The sequence below is a fragment of the Camellia sinensis genome, chromosome 4 (genome assembly GCF_055761805.1).
Source record: "Camellia sinensis isolate YWXY chromosome 4, ASM5576180v1, whole genome shotgun sequence".
NCBI lineage: Eukaryota > Viridiplantae > Streptophyta > Magnoliopsida > Ericales > Theaceae > Camellia > Camellia sinensis.
Genome location: NC_138964.1, coordinates 77,546,977 through 77,573,736, shown reverse-complemented (window position 1 = coordinate 77,573,736; position 26,760 = coordinate 77,546,977). Strand labels below are relative to the sequence as shown.

The 26,760-nt window shown below is 35.1% G+C and overlaps 1 protein-coding gene across 4 annotated transcripts; it reads right to left on the bottom strand.

Annotated features, from left to right (window-relative positions):
- Positions 1-4,222: 4,222 nt before the first annotated feature.
- Positions 4,223-26,211, bottom strand: LOC114270643 (ubiquitin carboxyl-terminal hydrolase 9). Of its 4 annotated transcripts, none has more exons than XM_028212188.2 (14): positions 25,983-26,211; positions 25,675-25,839; positions 22,826-23,074; positions 19,617-19,761; positions 15,496-15,555; positions 15,304-15,399; positions 12,662-13,060; positions 12,433-12,573; positions 9,025-9,195; positions 7,435-7,692; positions 7,192-7,340; positions 5,677-6,234; positions 5,221-5,497; positions 4,223-4,760 (listed from the first exon to the last, which is right to left on the bottom strand). In XM_028212188.2, the coding sequence occupies exons 2-14, from the start codon at positions 25,824-25,826 to the stop codon at positions 4,596-4,598; spliced, it is 2,820 nt and encodes a 939-aa protein (XP_028067989.2). In that variant the 5' UTR covers positions 25,827-25,839; positions 25,983-26,211; the 3' UTR covers positions 4,223-4,595. The 4 variants fall into 4 exon arrangements, with proteins under 4 accessions (XP_028067989.2, XP_028067990.2, XP_028067991.2 ...); XM_028212189.2 differs by having other exon boundaries at positions 26,011-26,199; XM_028212190.2 differs by having other exon boundaries at positions 25,971-26,186.
- Between the last annotated feature and the right edge of the window lie 549 nt (positions 26,212-26,760).

Here is a 26,760-nt window from a genome sequence, read left to right as displayed (position 1 = left end):
TGTACTTGTATAGCCCTGTCGATCCAAGGCACTTTTAGAGATAAGATCGAGTCGCAAATCTGGAACATGCCTCACATCTTTGCGAATCGACTGGTATCCGACATTAGTCTGAATGCTAATGTCTCCAATACTCGTTTTTTTTTTTTAATTGCTAGAATTTTCTATTCGAATAATGCCAAAATCTCCAAAGTTGTACGAGCTGGAAAGTTCTCTGTAGAAAGTAGCGTGATAGGATGCAGCTATGTCTATCACCTACTCTGTGTAGTTGTAGTCAGCCACGTGAAGGCAATCCTCCTCTTCACCAACTACAAGAAGTATTTCATCAGTTGTTGGGGTTGTCATCTTCTCATCTCCCTTTGTTTTATTACTTTGGCTTTTATCTTTCCGGCTTGGGCAATTTCTCCTTATGTAACCCTCCTGGCCACAGTGAAAGCAAGTGAAACTCGAGTTTTCTTGACTTTTGTTGTCTCTAGATTTACTCCTGTTATTCTATCTGCCTCTGCTCTTGCTTCTTTCCATATTGTTTCTTCTACCTTTGTTTTTGCATCTGCCTTCTGTGACAAGAGCATGTGATTGATTACCCCTCATGTCTTTCTTCCTTACCTCTTCATTAAGTATGGCATCTGTGACCATGCTCATGGTCAGTTCCTTTCCAGTGTAGAGTTACTGAGAGAGACCACCAGCATCTCCCAACTGTCGGGTAAGGAACTAAGCAGTAGTAGGGCTTGCATTTCATCATTCAAGGGCATCTTGATGATTGCAAGTTAATTCACCAGATTTTGGAATTCACTGGTGTTCTACAACAGATACACCATTCTACAATTTCAGGTTTACAAGTCTTCTTATCACCAAGGCTTTATTTCGAATGGTCTTTGATCGGTACATTTCTTCTAACTTTATCCTGAGGGCATAGGCATCTGTTTCCTACACGACATGATGAAACACACTGTGGTCTATCCATTGACTAATCTGATCAACAGTCTTTTGGTTTTTCTTCTTCCAATCATCATCCTTTTCATCTTCTGGTTTGACTCCTCCAAGCTCAATAGGGTCAAACAGATCTCTGCAATATAGGATGTCTTCCATTCTTGGCTTTCAGTTTGCATAATTGGAAGCATTTAATTTGATCATCGATCCTGAAGTTGATGTAGATTCCTCCATCGTCTTCTTTCTTTTTAAAAGAACTCTAATTCAAAATTCCGATCTTAAGGATGTGTCCGGAATACTCTAAATAGTTGGAAAACACTATTCGATCGTCAAAATCGAACTTCAAATCTCTCAGATCTAGCGAAAACAACCTTAGTAGTTCATATCAACATCTATAACTTAGCCGCGTTGTACCAGATCACTCTTCTACCTTCTGGGTTGGGTCAGGTCACGGTCAAGTTAGTTCAACCCGACAAACTTGGGCTATTGACATGTCATCCATGTTGCATTGACAGTTGCCAACGTGGTATTGACAAATGGCACTGATGCGTGGTAGGTCGGCAGCAGTGCGGCTCCAGTTTTGGTGGACGACGTCAGTTGTCAGTGGCATGATGTCAACGACTAGCGGTAAGATGATGTCAACGATTGGCTCTCCTGGAGACTACGCGTGACGTGTGTGGTCAGGCTGCGCCGCGCGTGAAAATGACATTGGAAAGCATATGGGGCTCATGCGGGCAACTTCGATGTCCTTTTTTGATACAGTTTTTTTCTATGTGCTCGCCTCGTCGAAAGCTTCAACCTTTTGTGATCAAAAGTGGATTTCAACCACTTTGAAATCTGGGCAAACAACACCCCATGTTTCACTAAAAAATAAACCAACGAGGCTCTAATACCACTTGTTAGGATTATGGACAGCTAAAACTCAATCACACACACACACACAGAGGTCATAGAAATTTTATACGGTTCAGCCCAATGCCTACATCCACGAAGCAGAAATGAGAATTTCACTAAAACAGAGCAAAATACAAACAAAGGAGGAGGAGAAGATTTCTCTCTCAACTCATAACTCTCTCTCTCACTCTCTCTAATTTCTGATACACTCAGTCTCTCCCTTTCTCTTTATTTATACGCTAATCTGATGAAGATGAAAACAAGGTTTGTGGGTTTGGCAAGTTAGGTGGCTACCATTCTTGACTTCTTTCAAGCTTCCAGATGGTGTGGATTCACAACATGGAGGATGCCTGGTACGAAGGATCGACTTGGCCACCAGAGAAACGTATTCGAAGAGTGAGTGTTCGATACCACGCCTCCGTTCTGGTTTGAGTTCAAGTTATGTGTAGAAAGAGAGAATGAAGAAATAGTTTCTGATTACCATAAAGGACAGAGCTTGTAGAGCTTCTCATCGGAGTGAAACTTGTGGTGGGGTAGTATCGAACCAAATCTGAGGCGAGAGAGTGTAGATCTAAGGTGGCGGAGTCCAATGATACAAAGGAAGACCAGATCTGAGTCATTGTCATCATTATCATCATCATCATCATCACATAGATAGATAGAGAGAGAGAGAGAGATATCGTTAGCCAACGTTGAGTGGCGATCATTAGCCAGCGCTGAGTGGTGTTACACGATGGAGGAAATCAACAACAGTTGTAGCGGCATTGACCGGAGAGAGACGTTGATTGGAGAAGGTAGAGGAAGCGACGGCAACAATCACAAGAGAGAGAGAAGAGAGAGAGAGAGAGAGAGAGTTGGTTGGGTTTGATTTGGTTCACGTGTATACCATATATATACATGGATAGGTTGGTCATTTTAAAAGAACTTGTCTTTATGGACAAAGTATTTTAGAGTCTAGACTTTTGGAAAAAGAAATATCAAAATTGGATTTGTGGACCGAGTGCCCTTTCTATAATGGTGTAAAACTCATAAGTGAAGTTAAATAAAAAAATCTTATACGTATGATATGAGTATTTTCTGTATTTGGTATAAGTATTTTTTGTATGTCAAATTTCAAAATAAATTTACATGCAATTATTTTAAAACTTTTACACTTTTTTACAAATTTTTTTGGGTATAATATACACATTAAAAAAAAAAAAGGAAACAGAACATCTGATGTCTCAGGCAGCCACCGTCTCTCAAGCAATTGTAACAAATTATTTGCCTAATTGAATATTTGGTCTCATTATTTCAAATTGAGGGAAATATAAGGAGGGTATAAATAAGTCAATGTCATTATTTCATCTGTATGGGTTGTAAATTAAAAAATGTATATAATTATAATAAAATAAAATAATAGAAGCCAACCTAACGAATGAAATTGAAGGAAATGAGGGTTTTGATCTCTATATAATAATAAAAAAATCATTAATCCTAACAACATTAAAACTTTTCGTTCGTCGTATACAAATTGAAATAATTATATTCATTTAATACATTCTTTAATAAAAGGCATTAATTTTTATATTATTTATCATCTTTTTATACTTTATTTTTCCCGAGACCACTGATATGTAATTTTTCTTAAAAATAAATTTATTTTTTCCATTATCCAATTAAAATACAAATTTGGAACAAAAATTCTTAAAATATTTCTTTTATTGATCTAGCTTTTTTTTTTTTTTTTTTTTTTTTTTTTTTTACAGAAAAATCCTCCATACCCTCCCGCAGATCCAAGACAGCACCTCTTGCAGAGATCACCAGGATGTCCTGTTAGCTGTTCCGAGCGAAAAGACTATAACCTAGGAACTTGCCCCGACCTTCCAAGACAAGCTCCGCTTAACTCCAGACTCGTACAACGGGAGAGCATTAAACTCACACCAAGTGCTGATTAGATAACTTGAGATCCAACTTCCTAACCAATTATGTTTCGCCCGGGAGATTGGCCCAAAAAGGAGGAAATTGAACTTATGATCTTGAGACTTAAACCCCAAGCCTTAACCACAATGTCACCTACAACACTGGATTCTTTTATTAGTATCCTACTTGAAATTTTTTTTTGGAGTTGATGGCACAGGTTTTCATGAGATCAAATACATAATCACGTGAGTGAAATGATTGGACCATTTGCTGAGGTGGTAGCCAAAAAGTTATTTTGATTATTTTTCCGGTCATTCGCTTGGGGCTGTAGCATTACAGGTTAAAAATAATAATGTCACTTGTGAGAGCCATTGAAAATGGCCGCATAAACCACTAAAAAACACAGAAACAAGTAGATCTCCATCCACTTGAATATTATATGCCACAATGTTCAAATAAGCACAGAATAAATGGGAGCACCAATAGCACCAAAACAGAATTTTAACTTTCAATATCAGCCCAATTGACTATAGATGGAAGGAAGCTAAACAAGTTACATATTACTTGTGCAAAATCTAACCTAAAGTTAATAAGAAGCTTCATAACAAGAATATCTATGATCCTATCCACGTACCACAATCCAAAATTTCTTTCTAAAATCTATAATTTAAATAAAGATAAAGCTAGTTCACTTTTGCCATGTTTTAGCGTCTTTACCTAGGCAACATGTTCCTGCCAAGCCAGTTTTCTCGTCTTCAACCCAGAGCCCACCAGGTGCCCTTTGATCATCAAATTAACTTTTCCGGGAAAGCAGAGGACGCATGAGGGCTACAAATAGGCAAAACTGAAATGCAAACACCCAAACATGGCCTTTAAGAATTAACTTGACCCCGGGATGACTCTCCCAATCCTACGTTTGGTTCAACTTTAACTCTTTTGTAGAACAACACATACGCTGCAGAGGTCTTTATGTCAGCTTCACCAACCGGTGATACATGGGCATCATCAAAATGATACCATCTGTTCTCATCGATTAACTGCAAATTCAAAAAGCAAGCCACCCAAGTTAATCCAGAGTCCTATAAAAGAATGATCACATAGCATGGCATGGCAACGCACGATAGTTTTGCATGATACTCCAAAAGTTAAATGATACCCTTAAACAATAATAATTATAATAATAATAAAATTAAGGACTCTCGGACTCAGTTCTCAAATCCTAGTAATGGTATTTTCGACATGGAAGTTCCTTGGACACACATTAGAGCATGACATATTGTCAAATGACAACCAAATGTCACAAAGATCTAAGTAGACGAAAGTTCCTTCAATTGCTCCTATGAAACACAAAAAGCAGTAGTGATGCAGACTAACTAGGGGAATGGCATAATCTAGGTTTTCAGGCAGTTAACAGGAAGAAAATAAAAAAATAAACAAAAGAGGAATAATATATCTAATGAAAAATCCACACGTACATAAAGCATAATTTGTGTATACCTTAGCATAAGCAGAGTAGTGCCCCCCACCAAGGCCACCATAGTGGTTGCTAATGGCATAGAGCTCATACACAAGAGATTGTCCAAATGCATCCTTACATTTGACATATTTGCTCAAATCAAGATTATGAATCGGGAAATTCACAAAAGTGTCGAGTTTGTTCTTCAGGTATCGGCTGTATGAGAACCGCTTTAAGTGAAAGACTAGTATATCTGGCAACCGCCACAAGTCTAACTTCTTAGTGGCTTGCCTGTGTTCCTTGCAACCAGGGCAGTACCTGCATTGAAATTTTAATTCACAATAAAAGATGATGCCCAAATCTATAAAAATTAAAATTAAAAAAAAAATTAAAAATTAAAAATAGAAGAAGATGATGCTGTGATACTTGAGGCGAATCAGCCTGAAAATATGTAATTCTGCACTATCAAAAGTGTTATTTAAGTATAAGTAATCTACCACATGTCATCAAGCCCTAACGGTTCCTTCTGTAAAAATGCATCCAAACACGAAAACAAAGAGACAGCTTCTTGCCGTGTTTTCTTCACAGTAAGCCCAGTCTTGTGAACCACTGGAAGATCCTTCAGGTAGCTGGCATCATATAATTCATGTTCTTTGTAAGTCCAATCCAGCATAACCTTAACCAGTTGACCAGGCTTTACAAGTGAATCCTTTGAAATTGGCCTGCAGCTGTCATCCGTTATGAAGCAGAGCTGAAAGGTCAACTCCCTGCAGGATATTTCTTCCTGTTCTGCGTTGTCCATCATCAACTGGTTTCCAGGTCCAGAATGGGTAACGCAGCTGTCTGTTGATTCGTCAATAGCTTCTGAAGCAGAGCCATTTTCCTTGCCACCATTAAGCTTACTTGAACTAAAATAAGTTTTCCTTATCAATGGAGACAACACTCTACTAACAGCAAGATCAATGTCAGCTCCAGTTCGTGTGTTCTCCAGATAAGTAACCAGTGGTGTCAAGAAAATCTTCCCCTCACTTCCCTTCAAATTATCTGAGGAACATCTGGAAAGCATTGAGGCTTTAGTTACTAGGAAACAGTAAAAAATAATAATAATAATTTATATCCATACTATTGTAAGGTGAAGGCATGAGTTGGTGTATATGTCTCACTTTTTTGGTTTTCCCAAAATTCCCCTACTGGGCATTTATGCCCTAAATTCAGTATTTTATTTTTTTTCATTTCAATTTTCAGATTTTGAATTTAATCATACATTTCACAATCTTATTTTTCTGAAACAAAATGATTATATCACGCACCGTGATTCTTGTGTGCCACCACTTCTAGTAATAATAAATGTTTGCTTTAAAGAGTAAAGGTACCATCTATCCTAGTACATAGCAGCTGGACTTTAAAGAGTAAGGGTCACATGCGTCATTAACGTTTTTTTTTTTTTTTCCTTCTTTCATTCTTTTCCATTCTTTCTTCTGGGTTTTTTAAAGGCCATCCCTGTCATGTAGCCCATTTCCTTCAGACCAAAAATAAAAACATCAATCAGAGCATCTATGCAACAAGGCACTTTGGTGTCCTTAGTGAGGCAACCAAACCATGGACACAGCAGACATGTCAGCCCAGCTACAGAAACAGGCTATCAGGGTACATATAAACTAATAGTCTAGTCAGGCTTATATTGAAGAACACACACACCGATGATATTGTACTTTCACGATAATGAATACACCCAGAGCCTTTTTATAATGGTATCACTATCAAGAATTAATCCCAGGACACATTCCCGTACATCACCTTAACAAGCAGCAAGATTAGCAAAATCTAAAATAAAATCATTTTCACCACTACCAAAGACGACCATCCTTCTAACTAAATGAGATAATAGACCTGATGTCATCCAAGACAAGACCAAGACCACACAAGGCATGCAAGTATTAAATAGCTGTAGGCTGGAACAAACTTAACCCAGTGGAAACCTCATTGATATGGTTTCAAAAAAGATCACTCACTTTTCTAGGTCACAATGACATATCTCTAGTCTTGTTAACTCTGCCTGACTTTTTGGAAGTCTGTAGGCTACAATATGCTCATCATCTTTTATAATAGACAATGGCTCCAAAGGGCTCACTAAATATCGATATATTCGATGATCATAAACCTGCAAATAAAAAAATCCAGGGCTTCATAAGAATAGGGCATAAGAATAAACAGCTGATTAGTCAATAAATAACAAAATTCGAGAAATATATTGCCTCAGCAAGCAACAGGCTTTCATCACTCCTTAAGCAGCATGCAGTCCCCAAAGCCTGAACAAGATCTTTGCAGCAGCCAATCTTTTGGACAGTAACCGTATATGGCATTGGAAGAACACTCCCATTACTATCAAATACAGTTACTGTCATTGTCCGAGTGACCGTAGAGGGCAGAGGCAATGATAAGTACATGAATGGGTCAAATGTTATTGAAATTTTGTTGCAAACTGGGCAGACCAATGTTGATTTATATTGTCCCTGAGCATTTTGCAAACATCAAGCAAGCTGTTATTAAAACAATGATAAAATACAATGTTCAGTTACCAAAACTCTGCATTACCACCTTTGGTGCACAAACATACCAAAATGTAGTAGCTCAGGTATCAATGTATCATTCATCTTTGAATGGAGAGAAAGAGAGTTTAAGAGAGTTTTAAAACTGATTGCAAACAAATATGATACAAATTGTACCATTACATGACTGCATCAAGAGCACCAACAATATGATGAATTGACAGTTAATTCCAACTCCCGACGGAGGGAGGTGCATGTCAATTGATAAAGATTGGTAGGGACTCATATGCAAAGATGCAGCAATAGCTACTTGCGTTGAAACCACAAGTGCAATCAATTGATGGCTAAAACATAAAAATCCAGTCCCAGTAAGGCTCCCATCACTGCAGTGTTGGGTGACCTATGTTACATAAACTCAGGTACGAATATAGGGAATGGATAAATGTCAAACCTTCATAAACCTAAACCTTAGGATATTGGAAATTTGAGTTTTGAGTTTCTTCTTCTCCATCCAAGTGTCTAAATTGGATACGGATGTCAAACACATATCCCCCACCTTAGTCACATCCAATAAATATGGAATACTTTGAAGAAATAAAATAGTCCATGTGGTGACAAGTAGGATCTATCATTTTCTTTTTTCTCTTTCAAATAAATAAAACATAAAAAGGGAAGAAATTGATAAATCTCACCCATCGGCAAAAACTATCAGCAATAAACAACTGACATTTACTACAAACAAGCCAACCAATGAAAGAACCTAAAATTCCCAAATAAAAATTCTAAAATACTGCCTTGTCAGTTCAATTTGTCCGATATCATATGTAGAACCCAAAAAAAAATTAATAGAACAATATGGAAGAAAACCAAGAGAAGAATGCACAGCTGTTCAATTTTTGAAAACAACTCCGCTACGTAGCTCGAAATATCAACGGCTCAAATGGCTCGAAATCCCAAAACGACGTCGTTTTAGGATTTTTTTTTGTTCTCTTACCGGTAAGGTAATATTTTCCGTACCATTCGAGCTCTACGCATTCGAGCTTTCACGCATTTTCCTTTCGAAAAATAATTTAATTTGTAAAAAAAAAATTTTTTTTTTTGATAAATAATTTGTAAAAATTCACTCTACACTAAGCACAAGATTTATGTTATCGTCAATTATTTTGGCTATACAGAAAGGATACAGGTACTGATTGCTGAGATTATCCATAGCGATTTCTTGCAAACAAGATCTAACTTCATTTTATACAAAGCTATTACATACAAGCAGAACACAAATAGAAAGAATGTACTCACTTGGCAAACATCCACAATTATGGAGTCATTCCGAGCCTTGTGATATCTCCAACACTCCTCCGCAACTTCCTCATCAGGGCGACCATCAGAATCATTGGTTTCAATATATGGTTTTTGCTTAACACGATTTAAATCTTCATGCAGCCCATCCAGCAAGAAGGCAAGGAGTTCCTACAGTAAAAAAAATCATTACATCTTCTAAATTATTGATGCATTATATCTTATAAATTCATTATTTTCCAACATTTGCAGCAAACAAATAAACAACAAAAACAATTGGATGGCAAGAAAAAATCTGTAGTCTGAACATCAATTTTATGTGTCTGATAATGGATAACTAGTACAATCAACTAAACACTAAAAACTCTACAGCATAAATTCGGAATACAGGACATCAAATCATATGATGATGAATAACCAAACATCTTGATTAATAAACCTTAATATGCCCAACTACAACATGAGTAACTCACAACATAATACATTCAATTTCTGAAGGTATAACAAATTTTGGGATGGATAAGATTCATATAATCATTATCATCAACAATACTAAAGCTCAGTTTAATCAACAAACTGTTTCCTAATAAGAAAGTTGTAGACACACCAAATTTACCAATTTCAATTCACAGAACATACTTTATGTTAAAAGAATATTACTTCAAAATGGCACCAGATGGAGATATATGGACGCAAACCATAAGTGTGTATCTGTGAACCTATCACACTACCTTTCATCATCCACAAGCTGGCTTATAGCCAATACTAATCAAACCCCACAGCATCACTCACATTTCTGAACTCAATTGACAGTTTTTCCCGATGCAAAGGCATCCAAAATCTAAGCAGCACCCAGCTGTTACAATATAACTATTTCTTCAGCAAAGGACAAACATCAACAAAACCTCCAGCCTGGTCCTTCACCATAAAAGCTCTGTGATCTAAAATCAAGTGGACCTGGATGAGCTCAGAGCTTAATCCAGATGTCGAATAGCATATACCCTAACACCACAACAATCATTGCTTAATTTGGTGGCCAAAGCACATGCTTCGTGTCCCCTGATGACTATATATGCTTCGTGTTGAGTGAAAGGTGTTTCCATAAGAAGCAGGGACACTGACATGGAATACAACGATTTCAAAAAAAATGAGGACATGGACACAACAGGGACGCAATAACAAATTTTTTTTATATATATATTTTTATTTACTATGTAAATTAAGATTACATCCACAAACAATCAAAATTAACAAAAACTATCACTAATTCGATATTTTAAAAAATAAATAAATATATATATATACGTATATATATATCAATTTTAAATTAACACTTACCGTTTATATCTTGTTTATGGTTGATCTATTAATTATTTAAATCTAAGCAAAAATTAATAAACATCTAACCTCCATCAAAAGCACTAAAGATAAGGGAGAGAAAAAACTATTTGGTGTGTCTCCAGAGTGTCGCTGAAGTGTCCCTGGTGTGTTCCCTAAAAAAATTAATTAATTAAAGAGATACCACATGCCATGTCCCATACGTGTCCCCGCCCTGTCTCCATTTCCGACGCCCCTACAACACTTGTTTTAAAGTGTCAGTGCTTCATAAGCAATAAGCTCCTTGCTAGAGTGAAAGCACCCACATGTTTCAAGTTTCAAACAACTGAACATTATTGATCGCGCTGCTAGAGTGCAAGTTCTGAGGTTTTCAAGTTTCAAACAAATGGATCTCAGCTATTTGACTAGCTATAATCGCAATTCTTTTTCATATTCTGCTACTAATACTGAACAACTAATCCCATATATATATATATATATATATGCATGTACTTATGTAATGTTCCTTTCACGTCACATCCACAAGCAAAAAAACTCGCTCCCGTTGAGGACGAAACTAGCTCTCAACTGAGACAGAACCTCTCAAACATCTCAAAGGAATAAAAGAAAAACAACTCAAACTTATTCTAGTACTTTCGATTTACATAATATTTATTTCTATGAAGCACAGATAATTCAAAAAAGGAGATGCATCCGTATTGTATCCGAATTAGATACTGATATTCGAATACTCGGAAATACGTATCAGATACTTATTAAAAGCATCAGGTACTTCATACTTAATTTTTCATTAATTTCGGAGTAACGAATACTTAATTTTGAATTATCGGATACTCCAAGTCACATAATACTTCTTTTAAAAAATTAGAATTGTTACATTTTTTGCATCGCATTATAATATAATATAATTGTAAGGATAAATACAAGAATTTTTTTCTAATACTTGGTTAGAGTTCAAGTAATAGAATTTGTCAAATTGATTTATCGTTATAATTTGATGCATGTCCCTTATAACTACATAGAAGGTAAGGATTAACAAAAAAAAAAATATAACAATAGTAAAATTAAATATCAATAAATAAGGAAACTTGGATACAAAATTTTTACTAGTGTCAAAGGGGAAAAACGCAATGACAAATTGTAGATTGTTCTATTATTGTAATATGACCAAATTAGACTTGATATTAAGGCTTCATTTGGGATAACCTGCAAAAGCCAAAAAGTCAAAAAGTTATTAAAAAAGTCAAAAAGTCCATACTATTTGGGGGAAGCCTAGAAGGCAAAGCTATTATTTTGCCCTGTGAATACAACTACCCAAAAGTCAAAAAATCAACAAGAGTAGAATGGTCATTTTGATTTTACTATAATATTTGATTACACATCTTTTCGTAAAAACTCAAAAAGTTATCCTAAACATACATCTTTTTTTTTTCTCTACTTTTTTAGCCAAAAAGTCAAAAAGTGCACTTATATAGCACATCCCAAACAACCCTATAAATAAAATATTTGCAAGACCCATTGAAAAACTTAAATTAATACCTAATTCATAAAAGTTAGTATTTTGCATCATAAAATTACAGTGTGGTTCCTCAAATTCTTGAGCTTATATGTAACTCACTACTATTAACTTTTTTTACAAATATTTTTTTTTTACAAACGTATCCTAGCTGAAGCCAAACCCATATCCTAATTTTTTAGATTTTGTCCAATCACCGTATCGTATCATACCAGTATCTCGTATTTGTATACATGCTTCCGAGATTTATTCATACTTAACAAAGACAATTTATAGTTGACATCAATCTCTAATATTTATTCATACACATATTATAACTAAATAGAAAAAAATAATTGTTAAAATATAATTTATATATAAAATATATAAAATATGAATGCTCCCATAGGCATTCCCATTCTTAGAAACTTCTATATGCCCTCATTCCCCGCCTCCACTCCATGCAACTAAGCTCAAATTAATCATGACAACAAAAACTTTGCAAAAATGATAGAACCTACTAGAAATTGAGAGCATTGTAAGGGGGGAGTAACAAGATGTCATGTGGTACTAACTTGAGAATCATGCTGATTAAACCCACTAAACTGGGGAGCAAATCGAGCAAGCTTTCCCTTGAATGCACGAGGGGCGATTGCTGTCCGCCCTGAGGACCACAGTTTTCTCAATAACTCACCAAATGCAAGTGCAAGCTCACCCTGCACAACTATTACAGATATTAGAGACCTTATGCAAAGTTTTCTGGTAAGTAAAAAAATTCCCTAACAAACTAGAACAGCCACGTACATGCAAACCTAAAGGATTCTGCCTGTTGATCTCATCAGTGTAATCTTGCAAGAAGTACTTAACAAGGGGAGGTGTATGGACCAAACACTGAATAGCACTATTCATAAAACAAGTATTTCCTAAATTCTGCAATCCTGCCAAACCTCCCCTTTCAGCTTTTGCTGCAGTCCTCGAAATGTCATAACCATCTTCCATATCTGCAATACCTGAACTTAAAGTACTTCCTTGATAAAAACTGGATCCATAACTTGTTGAATGACCATTGGACAAAGTTGGGCCCCCAGCAATTGTCACAGATGATCTTGAGGGCTCTATAGGAACCAATGCTAATTCATTTCCTGTTGAATCCATGCCAAATCCACTGGGCCAAAATCCATCGACTTGGACTTCCAAAAGAATCTAGCACAGATAACAATACATCAATAAATTGGCCATAAAACTAATTTTGTGAGATGCAAAATTGGACGTATTTATGGAACCATTAAGGAAAAAGAGAAAGGAAGAATATAACTTAAATGTAATAAGGCTTTTGTTTGAGTTGGGTTGAATTTCTAATTACAAATGTGCAAATGATGTGAAATACCAACTAGATGTCCTGAAGTTATCAATAAATCTAATGAAACACGTGTAACTACAAAATTCATTATATAACACCAAAAAGAATCTTGATGAGGCTGATTATATGAGTTGGTTAAATGATAAATGATTGAAAGGGAAGTAAATGAAAATTCAAATGAATAAATGATGGTATGACAAAAATAAAATACGAAGTGGCAAATATACACTTGAATCAAGTGAAACTTTTCCTTCTGAAAGGAAAAACAAGAAAGATCTTTCTCATTTGAGGGGATGAGGAGGACTCACGAGTATTTTACATAAGACAAATGACGAATCAAAGAAAGACATAAAAGCCTATCTTCTAGGGAAAACCGAAGGACATGCTCAAAAATCATATTATGCATTGTTAACTAAAAAACAATAAACATACCCAGTGAATCAAATGTTGGGTCTATTTGGTGACGTTTACAGTTTATTGTTTTTGTTAACAAAAAACATTAAACATGTTTATATTTACTTTTGTATACAGGAAGATAAAAACATGTTTGGTACATGTTTCAAAAACTTTTGAAAAAACAGATGAGGGGGGGTGGACAGAGGGGATCAGAGGTGGAAGGGGACTCGCCAAAGGCGGTGGCTGTCAACCACAAGTGTTTGTCGGAGGTTAAGGGGGAAAAGCCACAGGTGGTGGTCGCGGCCAAGGTGCTGGAGATGGACTCACCAGAGGTAGTGGCTAGAGGGGTCTCCAGTGGCAGTGGCAGTGGCCAGCAGTGGCCAATGGAGAAGGAGAAGGGAGTAAGAAATGCAAACTTAATTAAAAATAAATGAAAACAACTTTTTACGTTTATAGAATTTAGTAAACTTTTGTTAACTGCTTATATTTTTTTGGGAAAAGAAAATAGACATAACAAGTTCTTCTTTCCAATCTTTCAAAACGTTTTTGTTTCCAAACTCAAACATATTTATATAACCTTTTTTGTCCAATTTATAACCAGGAAGATTAGAACAACTCCCACAAAAAGAAAGTCTATCCAACTAAAATTTTGAACTTTGCACAACTAAAAGAAAGCTTACTTGAACTAAAATTTTATAACCTTGCCCTGTCCCAACTACCAACAAAATTGTCATCACAAAGGAGGTATATTTTAAAATTTTAATGTGTCGATGTTGCAGGACAATCTCATGCTTCATTTCACAGTAATTAATTACTCATAATTTGTCAAATTTTGGACTAAAGTTACTAGTGAATTTTTTTTTTTTTTTTTGGATAAATCAAAGTTACTAGTGAATTTTAACACAATGCTATGCAACATTTTCTTGATTTTCACACTAATTTTTCCATGATTGATAGATTACATGTTTGACACTCTAATGCATACGGTATATAATTATATGAAGTCCTCAAACCGTGAATTTTCTTTCTCTACTTTCAATATAATCTCAACGCCAAAGCAATGCACCACAAAATACACATCATCACATCCCAATCCTGGCAAATCCACCCCCTTTTTTGTAACACTTTTCACTATAAGTAGCTTTTGTGGTCTAGTTCTCACTTTTATGTTCCAAAATTGTGATCAAGGTTCTTAAATGAGGGAGTAATGATTATCATTTCACTAATTTCCTACAAGGATACAACGTATATAGGCAACTTCTTTCTAGGTTTCGTCTCTTTCCCCATTATTTGTAAAATGTCTCTTCTTACTATGAACAATTTTTTCCACTTCCTAGACAAGTGAAGTGCGAACTTAAACCATTACTCAAAACCATTCTTGATTTTTTTTATTTTTTAAAAGTATTAATAGGTATAATAGTAAGATTTCTAGAAACTTATGAGATATCACACACTCAAGTAATGATATATAATCATATCAACATGTGTGCACTGCAACATTTTAGAAATTACAGTAAAATGGTAAGACTATTGGATTAAGGCATTTCCAACATGGAATAAAGCTAGTGCATGTGCATTGATCACACCCTTCAGATATATCAGCCAAAATTTAGTCATCAGGACTGAATTATAGAATTTTCATCAAAATTTCCACCAACTCCAAAGTAAATTTATCATCCAGAGTACTCACATCTTGATCCATCTGCAGTTCAGATTTCTCAACGGTCTTGTTTGAATCCTCTAGTATTTCATGCTTCTGTTTATTGAAATAGTCCCAGATCCGTGCCTGTTGAAATAAAAAAGAAGAGAAAAACAGAAAGAGATGGGACACCTTCAGCAAAATAACCTAGAGAGAGAGAGAGAGAGAATTCACAAAACACACCTTATCTGGCTCTATCCCTCGAAGTGCGCACACACTCTCATAAAGCTCTTGTAAAGAAGCCTGGACAAATTAAAGCAAAACGAAGATGGTAATATATATATATATATATAAAGAAAATATGAAACTTCCATTTTACCATAACCACAAATATACTCAGGGTTAGTAATAATCTCCGCCCCCCCCCCCCCCCCCCCCCGGCCGGCGCCAAAACACACACACAGTTCGCTTTCTAACATTGAAGCCTAGTATCAATATCTAGGAAGGCTCCATACCGTTACTCTATTTGTGATTGAATGGACGAACCATAAACACGCTCTATTATCATTACCAAGCCAAAGTCTCATGTCCCAATCAAATGGAGTTGGCTAAATGAATCCTTTTTGTCATTCCCTCTGTCACGATCATATGCTCAATTCATAAACACAGTTCGCATTCCATGTCATTTTAAGTTTTCCCCGCCCCCTCAATATTCCCATTTATAGTAATCGTATCATTCTTCGTTACAATTGCATCTTGTACATGACCAAACTATCTTAGCATATTCTCTCTCAATTTAACTTCAATCGGTGCTGCTTCTATGATGTGGAACATGCACTCTAAGTTGGCTCAGACATTTTATTTATTTTGTAATTTTATGTTCTAATATTTATGTCTATTTATAGTTAATTAGGGTATTAGCAATGTTTAGTTTCTTTTTTTATTAGGATTAAGTTTCCAAATAATAATAGGGTTTGTATTATTTACCTTTGAATTAATGATATTGAGTGTTTACATCGTGGCCTTGATTTAGGGTTGTGGCCCTATTGCATTCTTCTCTTCTTCTCTTAAGTGCTCTCCATCATTCTACTATTTCACGAATATATTCATTTCTGATTTTGTCTTTCTTAGTTTTACCACACATTAATATTATTTTGTTCAAATTTTTTCACTTCACTTTTTGAATAATTGCACCTTTTTTTAAAAAAAAAATTATTTTATTTAGATTTAGATAAGCAAGGATATGAAAAACCTCAAGATGATATTCAAGATCACGTGGACAAATTACATCAAGCTAAATCACCCTCTTTTTCCTTTTTCAATTCCCATTTTTGAGAGCATGCATTTTTGTGGGTTTCTTCCTTTTATATTTCATTTTTTGCGTGGCAGTTGAGGGGTGGTAAATATAGGAAAAATAAGACATTAAAACATAGGTGAATCTACTGTGTATTGCATTAGTAGAACAAAGTTAGGTACTTGCTCAATGTGGGAATAATTGATAGGTGCCAAAATGTACACATTGAGGACCCCTTAAAGTACACTTGTTAAGTCAATACCCCCATTGTTACTTGATGTTTTTGTTGTGTTTGTGTGTATACAGATCGCTCAGGCTCTTGGGATGAAATTGAATTTAATTTGGAGTATCCAGAGCCCAGAAAGCAAAGCACAAGGCTGCCTTGATCTGCTTGAGCCGATTGTAATCTCTGCTCAATCAGAAGTCCCCACCAAAGTGTGTTTTCTGCAATTTTTTAGATGAAGTCACTAGACAAATTTGCTCAGGCAAAGCCTGAAATCCGCCCATGGAGAGATACGTGAGGCACAACAAATTTAGGTTTGTTTGTACAAGATTTGACCTAAATAGGACCTACTTTTGAAAGAAAGTATAAATAGGGAGTTAGGTCTTTAGAAAAGAAGAAGTCTTCAACACAAGAGAGCGGCTCAAGAGGCCAAAAATATAACTTTCCAAGGAATTGTCATGGAGTTCTCATCAAACATGGTGGTTTACACCTCAACCATAAGCAGCTAATCTACCTACTTAGACTTTTAAATGAAACCCTAGTCAAGTAATATTGGGTGTTTCGTATTTTTGTTTTGGGGTTGATTATTTAGTCAAGAAGATTTTATAATCTTGAGATTCTTTTATAAGATCGATTTTTAATGCTTGATTCAATGGTTGTGTTTAATTTCTATTGTCTTAAATACAACGGCTATTCAATGGTAAAATTGGTTCATGTTTTGATTGTTGAAATGATTCATACAAAGAAAAGACGAGACGTTGTTTGGTGTAGATGTCTTGTTCTGATCGAAGATGGTTCACACCTGATTTTTTTTAATACAAGATTTCTCTTGAGGATTTCATTGAGGCTTGCAGCCACATAGGATCATAGTCATGTCACTTAATTAATTTTTGAAATCATAAAAAAGCCTATGCTCTTCTCCTCTTGAATTCCAATTCACTTTATTGTCAGTTTCATATTTACATTTAGTAATTTACCAAATTCTTCTTCCATATTTATTTAACAAATAATTTCAGGATTTATAGCAATTTCATACCAGTCTCAGGTTCGACACCCCTACTCTAGCCACTATCCTACTCAGATTTGTACTATTGCGAGGATATTATTTTTGCACAATCAATAATCAATCTTGTACACATCAGAATTAAAGTGTCAAATGGAGTATATTGTTGAATATAGAAATTAGAGTAAATAGAATCTTTTTATTTTTAGTATTATGTATATAATCTGTGATTATATCAATCACTGATTTATATCGTTTCCTAAATTGTATCATGAATCTATTACATATACATGGCCTCTACCTCATTAATGGGTAAGCCAAATAATTCTTTTCATTCTTTTTGGTATCAGAGCTAAGTTAAGTACCTAGTAATTTTGCTTCACTGCTTTGGCCTCCCGCCGAACCTCAACCCGTTCCACTGTCATATTATCTTCCAATATCACTTCCTAGTGATCTCTTTCTCTATCCACTAGTTTATTCATATCCCAAATATCTCTATCATATTTTTTTATACTTACAATCCATTTTTTTGTATGTTTCTACTCCACTTTGTCTTTCCCTCTGTTTCAACCTCAAATAGGTTTGAAAAGGTTTCTATCTTCAAACCTATTTGAGTTTGAGAGGGTATTATACCTATATCACAGTGATATACCATGTGCATCACCTTAGCCACCCCATCTGACGCACAACCCAAGTCCCCCTTTCTGGCGCACAACCCAAGTCAACCCCTTGGCACACCACCTGAGTCGCCCCCCCGGCGCACTTTCTAATAAGTTGCCCCTTGGCGCACTCAATCATCTGTTACCATCATCATTGAGCACCACGTCATAAGTTATGTGCGTGTCACACTTACTGGTTCAACATCCAGTTAGTCTCTACAACAGTCCAACATGACCCCTTAAACTGTCCTGACATTGATTCTAGTTAGTTCCTATAACAGTCCGGCATGATCCCGTAAACTGTCTCTATATTGATTTCGATCAGTTCCTACAACGGTTCGGCATGACCCCTTTAAACTGTCCCAACATTGATTCCAATCAGTTTCTTCTAGGACAGTTCAATCCCTATTTTTTTCCCTTTCTAAGGTGTGGTGCTGATGTATTAAGCACTTTTTTGATCTTTTTTATTTAGTGGACTACCAGATTTGTTCAGTAACATTTATTTGGACTAGCCATTGAGTTTTTTCCGACTTCTTCCAATCATCCATTGACAAGCTGCAATTGTTGAATATCTTCACATCACCTTGAGAGGAAGTGCTGAATATAGAAATTAGAGTACATATAATCTTTTTTATTTTTAGTATTATGTATATAATCTGTGATTGTGTCAATCACTGATTAGTATTGTTTCCTTATTTATATCGTTTCCTAAATTGTATCATGAATCTATTATATATACACGGCCTCTACCTCATTCATGGGTAAGCCAAATAATTCTTTTCATTCTTTTTATATCTCCATGAAGAACATAACTGCCAAGAAGGATGAGCTGCAGTACAACATCAAATAATGTTGAAGCTAGTATGGCAGGTAGGCAAAATTAACATTTCATAACGAACTGAAACTTTTGAAAAAACAGACAGAAAGAAAAGCCATGAATAAAAAACAATGCGTCTAAGATTTGCTTCAAATGATTTCTTTAGTGATTAAATTCTGTAGATATCAATGTCTGCGAATATGTAACAAAAATTAAATAATATAAAGGGATAACCCACTGAAATTCATGATTAGCCATAAGTATGGAGGTAACCACATTATTAATTTCCTGTTAAATGGGTAAACTTCACTGCAAAATTCTGCAACCTAAAATAGAGCAATGAAGGAAAATAAAACAGAAAACAGTACCTTTTTACTTAACCGGATAATTGATTGGCTGTTGTCTCTGGAATCAATTAACTTGAGACAAAGAGGGTAAACCTCCACATTGAACTGCTTGTTAACATCACCCTGTGAAATCAATTTCCTCGGTAATGCTGGCCCTCCCTTGTACCTAAAAATGAAAGGATCAAAATATAAAACACTAGCAGCATGGCAAGAGTAAAACACATGAGGGTTTGTTTGGGATGTGGGTTGGCTTTTTGGCTTTTTGGCAATTTCTCGTTTGGGATAGGTTTTTTGGCTTTTTTGACTTTTGTGAGGGAAAAAATGAAATGATTATGGTTTGGATGTGACATTTTGTCTTATTGGGCTAAAACACCTATTTTGTCTTATTGAGCTAAAAAATCTATTTTGTTTTTTTGTGGCTATTTTAACCAAAAAGCCCCATTTTAGCTTATGCCAAACGAAGGCTCACATGTTTAAATCTAGGAATCGTATCAAACTACTGCTATTACTATGGCATTGACCTATATCTAATACTACAGTAACAAACTAACATAAAAGCAACCGCATATAAATGAAGTTGAAAAGAGCATATTATAAGAGACACGATGAAGATCGCGGAAAGAAGAAAAAAAACAAATCTGGAATTTCATATGAAGCATGTTTAGGGCATCAAGGATTAAAGTTTTGGAATAATTTTCAGTCATTATTTGTATTTATTCTAATTGTAGTAGTTTTTAGTTCCAAGGGCATTAAGGTAATTTCAATAATTGTTAGACATGGTTTGTAGGGGTTGCCCATAGGTTTTATTTTTGGGTCAAGTTATTAAATGGGTCATTATATGTGTGTTTTATTATGTCTAGAATAGTCTTAGTGGTCAAAAGTCTTAAGTTTCTTATTTTGAAGTTAGAGTAGAATTAGAAATCATCAAAGTTTCCTATTATGATTGAAGTGGTATTGGATGTCATAGTCTTGGTCTACAATATTAGTAGCTGCCAAACATTATGAGTTTCCAAATTTGAGCCATACTCCTTATAAAAGTAGGTGTATTGTCCTACAAATATATGTGTAATCTCAATGATTGAAGAGAAGAGTTGATGTTATGAGAACTTGATATTGTATTTGTGTGATTAGCCTAACCCTTGCAAGGGTGAAGTGCCTCTTTCTCTCTCTTCTTCTCCTTCTCTCTAGCAAAGTTATGTTTGTTAGGAGAAAACAAAACTTAAGAGTTGTGATTAGGATACCACCCCCTTTTATATTAGAAAATTAAGTAACTTACAATGGAAGCCTTTTATGCAAGAACGGAAATACAGCTAAGCTACAGCTAATAATCATAAATAAGGAAATACAATATTACTATAATACTAACACTCCCTCTCAAGCTGATGCAAAAATATCTCTCATTCCCAGCTTGCCAAGAAAATCATAGAATGATTTACTCCCGACTCCCTTTGTGAGAATATCTACTAGTTGTTCGCCAGACTTCGCAAAAGAAGTACAAATGGTGCCACTAGTGAGTTTCTCTTTGATGAAGTGATGACCAATCTCAACGTGTTTCGTCCGGTCATGTTGATCTGAATTGTGAGTTATGTTGATAGAAGCCTTATTTATCACAATATAGTCTCATGGAATCGGTCTGATTGATTCCCAAATCACTCTACAGCAACCTAATCCATAAGAATTCGCACACACCTTGTGCCATAGCTCTAAACTTTGCCTCTGCACTAAACCTTACTACCACATTTTGTTTCTTGCTCCGCCAAGTAACCAAATTGCCTCTAACAAAGGTACAATATCCTGATGTGGACCTTCCATCAGTTACTGATCCTGCTCAATCAACATCTGTATAAGCTTCCACCCGAAAATGATCATGCTTGGAAAAGTATAGACCCTTTCCAAGCGAATATTTTAAGTACCTAAGGATGCGCATAACATCAGCATCTAAGAATGCCTCATGAGAAGCATATGCATGAACTGGCTAACTATGCTGACATCTACAGCAATGTCAAAACGAGAATGAGATAAATAAATAAGCTTACCCACAAGTCTTTGATATCAACAGCAGCTCCCCCACTATCATCACTAAGTTTCTGATGGGTTTCTAGTGGCGTGTCACAAGTTGTGCTTCCAAGCATTCCAGTTTCCTTCAATAGGTCAAGCACATATTTTCTTTGACAGATAAAAATTCCCTCCTTGGATCGGGCACCCTCAATACCCAGGAAATACTTCAGAGTCCCCAAGTCTTTTATTTCAAACTCACTTGCCAAATACTTCTTCAACCGAGTCATCTCCTCAACATCATCTCATATAAGTACTATGTCATCCACATACGATGAGAGTTGTAGTCTTACCATGTGAAGAATGTTTAACAAACAAGGTGTGATCAGCTTGATTATGTTTGAAGCCATATTTAAGCATTGCCTATGTAAATCTCTCAACCCAAGTTCCTTGCTCCTTGAGTGTATCAGCTTTTGTATTCCCAATAGCTGGTTCACATTGAGGTTCACCTGTTATATCCTCAACAACTGGTAAGGATTCATGAACAGGTAATACTCCTATGTCAGAAATCTCTTCATATCAAGGCTCTCCCTGAAGGGATGACTGGGAAACCGGATAAGACAAGAAGTAGGACAGTGACTCAAAGAATGTGACATTCATGGACACAAACCACTTACGAGAATAAGGATGATAACACTTATACCCCTTTTGAGTAGGTGAGCACCCAAGAAAGACATATTTAATAGAACACTTAACGTTGAATCTAAGTACACTTTCCTATGTAATCTATCTTGTTCTTCTTATTCTTCTCCTTCTACACTTTTTAAGGCATTGCAACTTCAAAACCCATTTAATATCATCAAACAATATTCCACAAGGCCTAAATCATCTTCCCTTCAATTCTAAAACCCAAGCCTTTTTGTCACTTCATATAAACCGTGGAAACCTCTATATTTTGATCACCATTTTAGGCACACAAAAAAAAATAAAAATAAAGTAAGTCCCAAAAGCCAACTTTTTTCTGTTGTATCATATCAGTTTAGGGTTCAACACTTGTCGGAGATTTTTCCCTGCACTCGTCCTACATCGTTGCCTCCTTATTCAATAAGCATTGTGTAATAGAGCTAGTTAATCTGCACATGTTTCTCTATTAACATTCTTCATCATGGAAAACATATTTTAAGCACAACATAATAAAGTATCTGGAGAAGAAGGAAATTTATGTGAAAACATACCAGTCAAAAAGGTTCTCCCAAACTTGTCGAGGAACTAAAACATAATCACATCCTTCCTGCAATGCTCTACGAAGCTCCAGATCACCACACTTAGTGTCATTTCCATTTAGAACTATATCAGAATTATCAATTGGTCCAGGTTTGTCTACTGTCTTTGACAAAATCAAAGACTGAGAATCGGTAGAATGCTTGTCAAATAAATGAGGGTCAACATCTTGTCCAGTGTATTTCTGCCAGCTTGTGAACCACCTACACAGAGGAAAAGGAACAAGACAACAATGTGGGAACTTTTATGATTGACAATATTTTTAAAAAAATAAAAAATAAAAAAATTTCAGTAGAAGTCTAACAAAAGGACAAAGTATACCACCAGAATACTCAACAAAATAGAATAGGAACCCACGAAAATTCTAAGAGGGAAAAAGGTGCTAGCATACCATTCATTAATTTCAAGTGCCACATTGGCCATAATTTCCTCATAAACACGGAAATGGTAGAATATGACAAAACATAGGCCATGTTTGGTGGAGCTTTTTTTAGGTTAAAAGCTGATAATCAGAAAGCAGAAGCTAAAAGCACCCCTACTCCAACTTTCAAATAATCAGCTTATTTAAGCTATTTCTGCCTAATACTGTTTGGTAGGGCTTGTTTCAACTTTTAGCTTAATTTAAGCTATTTTGATGTGTTTGGTTCAACTTAACAATACAGCTTATAGTTTTTTTGTAAGTCAAAAATCAACTTATTCTTTGAGTGGGGGAGGAGAAGCTTAATTTATAAGTCAAAAATCAACTTATGTTCACAGCTATAAGCTATAAGTTGTTAGGCTAAAAGTTATAATCGCTTTCCCACAGCTCTACCAAACGGGGCTACAAACAGAAGCTGCACCAAACAGTCAGGCACAGACTCCCAAATCAAAATAAGCTATAATCACCCCCCAACAACAGTCCCATAATGGTTCCAAAGTGATTGTTCCTAATTCCGCAGTGAGTCAAAATGACAATTAAGTAGTTACATTAGTCTGCCTGTGATTGAATCAATTATACAACCATTTATGTTTCAATTTAGTTCATTCGAGCCCATGCCCATAACTCGACATTTTATAAGATAATAATCCTCTAGTAAAACAATGACGTGGTGATGTGTTTTTTCAGTTAAAGGTCATCAGACAATCAGACAAACTACTTCAGCAATGCGTTTGTCCTCATTCAAGCAAAACTGATCTCTTCACTCGACTGTGAATACAGCTTTGTACCAAAACTGACATTTGATCCAATTTGTTTGTTTTTAGGGACACCACATCTGATCTGATCTGATGTGTACTATTCATTTCAGCCACCAAGATTTTGTCCATGAATCTGTTAAATAATAGCACACACTAGTTCTAGGACTCCAATCTTAGAATTGGCCTGCTAGAGACTAATTGATCAATAGGTATCAAAGTTTGTCATGCAATAGCATATCTCAACTTCAGAAGATCCAACTCAAGTCACCAACATCACCTACAAGGTGGTCACTATTTTATTCACTATAGACATACATCTCAGATTACCTGAGCCAGTTTAGGCAATGGATTTGTGTGATTGACTACATGCCAAGTTTTCCAGCACAAGTGTCATATGATCAATTGTTTCACAGTGCATGTATAATTTCATAGAAAATATAGGGTGTGTTTGGTTTGTGTTTGTAGAGTAGTTTTTGAAATAAAAAGTACGAAAATTTGTTTGGTTTGACTTTTTTCAGAAATGATTTTGGAAAATTGTTTTGGAGAGAGAGTTTTAAAAAAAGTGATTGATTTGATGTGTATGAGAGAGAGAGAGTAATTTTAGAAAGTAGGTAATCAAACAAAATTTTGAAATTTTTTTTGAAAAAATTTGTTTTGTTTGATTATTCTTGAAAATTTGTTTGTAGAGAATTTTTTCCAAAAATTTTTCTGGAAAACAAACCAAACAAGGCCATATTGCCTACTCATTAAGCATGTGTTAATGCACCCACGTAAAATTCACCACAAATCTCAAAGGATGTGCATGACATCTTGTACTATGTACATCCTGGCCACTTGCAAAAGCTCGCCTTAACAGGTAGACTGGGGAAACTGCATATGATGGCCCACATGGTAAATCTGCCTTCTATGATTCCCAAGTTCCTTGGTTGCTCAAGAATTTGTTGTTCTTTTTTATCTTTATCCTGGTGGCATTCTCTTACTAACTATTTGTTTTCGTGCTTCAGCCAGCCTTCGTGAAGTGTTATGAGCCTAAGGGACGTCGAGTAATAAGCAAATAATTATACGGACTTATGAGAAGTTGGTAGCATATCTAACTTAATCCAATTATCCTATATTAAATAATATTTTAATAGTTATTTAAACAATTTAAACCTGGTCCAACATACCTTTTTCTTTCTTTTTTTCATTTTTTCTTTTTTTTTTTCCTGAACATAATTTGTACCTTTCTTCTAGCCTCCCAATGTTAGTCCTGGCTCAGGCCCTGATAGCATTATTTATCGGATACAAAACTTCACAGCCATAGGAGATGGTCCCATATGGGCAAATTGTAAATTAAATCTTTATTTATATACATCCAAACTCTCCAAAAGTTTCAAATTAGATCTTCAGTCAGTGAAACTATGACCACACAAACGCTAATGGCAGTAACATCACGATAGAGTTCTTGAAAAACGTCAAGCTTAAAATTTTGAAAATAAAAAAAAAAAATTTAATTACATGGATCTACATGCCCATAAAAATTCAACTTGTTTTTGATATAGCACACAACTCTCTCAAAGGCTTTCAAGAAAAATATTCAAGATTGAAATCAGATAATTGAAATTCGGAGGAGGATAGCTAAGATTACCGGTTGGAAATAACGTAATACAAGTTGCCTTCTTTCAAATTAGATTCTGCTTTGTTTGTTAACTCAGTTACGATCCGTTTTTCTTCCTCCGGTGAGAAAGGTATTCCAATTGCTCCATTCTCCATCATATTACCCGAATCAGGAATCGTCATGATCGTCACCAACCTGGTAGATTCAAATAAATAAAAAAGTCACACATCAGGAAAAAAAATAATCCAAATTACATCATTATTTTGAAGATAAGAAATTGAATTGAGTTCGTATGAAATCGAAGGACTGGTAGAAAAATGTAGTACGAAGGAAAATACAGAGAGAGTTGTGTTTAGAAGTTCGAACGATGAGAGATGGATTTGATGAACCCTAGATTGCAGGATTGGGGGGCTTTGATTTCGATCCCAAATTGACCAAACCACCAAACCACAGAAGAAAAACTGTTTTACCGTCTTTCAAAGACTTGTCTTCTGTTTTCCTTGTTTTTGTGTAATTTTTTTTTTTAAACTTTCGAGTCCCTCGCCATTTATATAGAGCCTATAGCCTAGGTTACGTTTGTTTTAACATACTTTAATCCAAAAAAAAATTAAAATTAAAAATCATTATAAGGGTGGTTTGGATGGTATAAATATATGTACTTTTTGATTTTTTATAAAAAAAATTATATAAAAAAAAGTTAGGTAAAAAAATAGAGAGGAAATGTTGATTGATGTAACTCAAATAAGTGTATATATCCAAAAAAAAATGTACTTTTTTTGTGCTTGCCAAACACTTGCTAAGTTATATTATTTTTTATTTTTCTATAAAATGTTAAAAAGTTAATAAAATAATCTGTTTCCAAATGAAACTCTACAATCATGTGAAGTTATGTTTTAAAAGAGAAATTTTTAAAAAGAGAAAATTTGTTTAATTATCAATTTTGAAAAAAAAAAAAAAGGTTTTGAGTTATATTTTGAAATTATTTTGAGTTTATTTTTTAAAATATTTAAAAAAATATTTTTTATTTTTTTAAATAAATATTTTTTATTATAAATAGGGCACTTAGGTCAAAAGTCCAAATTTATTTTTGTTTAGCCAAAGGTTTAAGAAATTCTA

What these genes read in the sequence shown, in the direction of transcription:
- LOC114270643 (XM_028212188.2), bottom strand. Translation starts at nt 25,826, where the DNA reads ATGACGATTCCTGATTCGGGTAATATGATGGAGAATGGAGCAATTGGA. An exon ending in TATTACGTTATTTCCAACCG is followed by an intron (nt 23,075 to 25,674) that starts GTAATCTTAGCT and finishes TCCTCTGTGTAG; the next exon opens with GTGGTTCACAAGCTGGCAGA. An exon ending in TTAGGGCTTGATGACATGTG is followed by an intron (nt 5,498 to 5,676) that starts GTAGATTACTTA and finishes ATTTCAATGCAG; the next exon opens with GTACTGCCCTGGTTGCAAGG.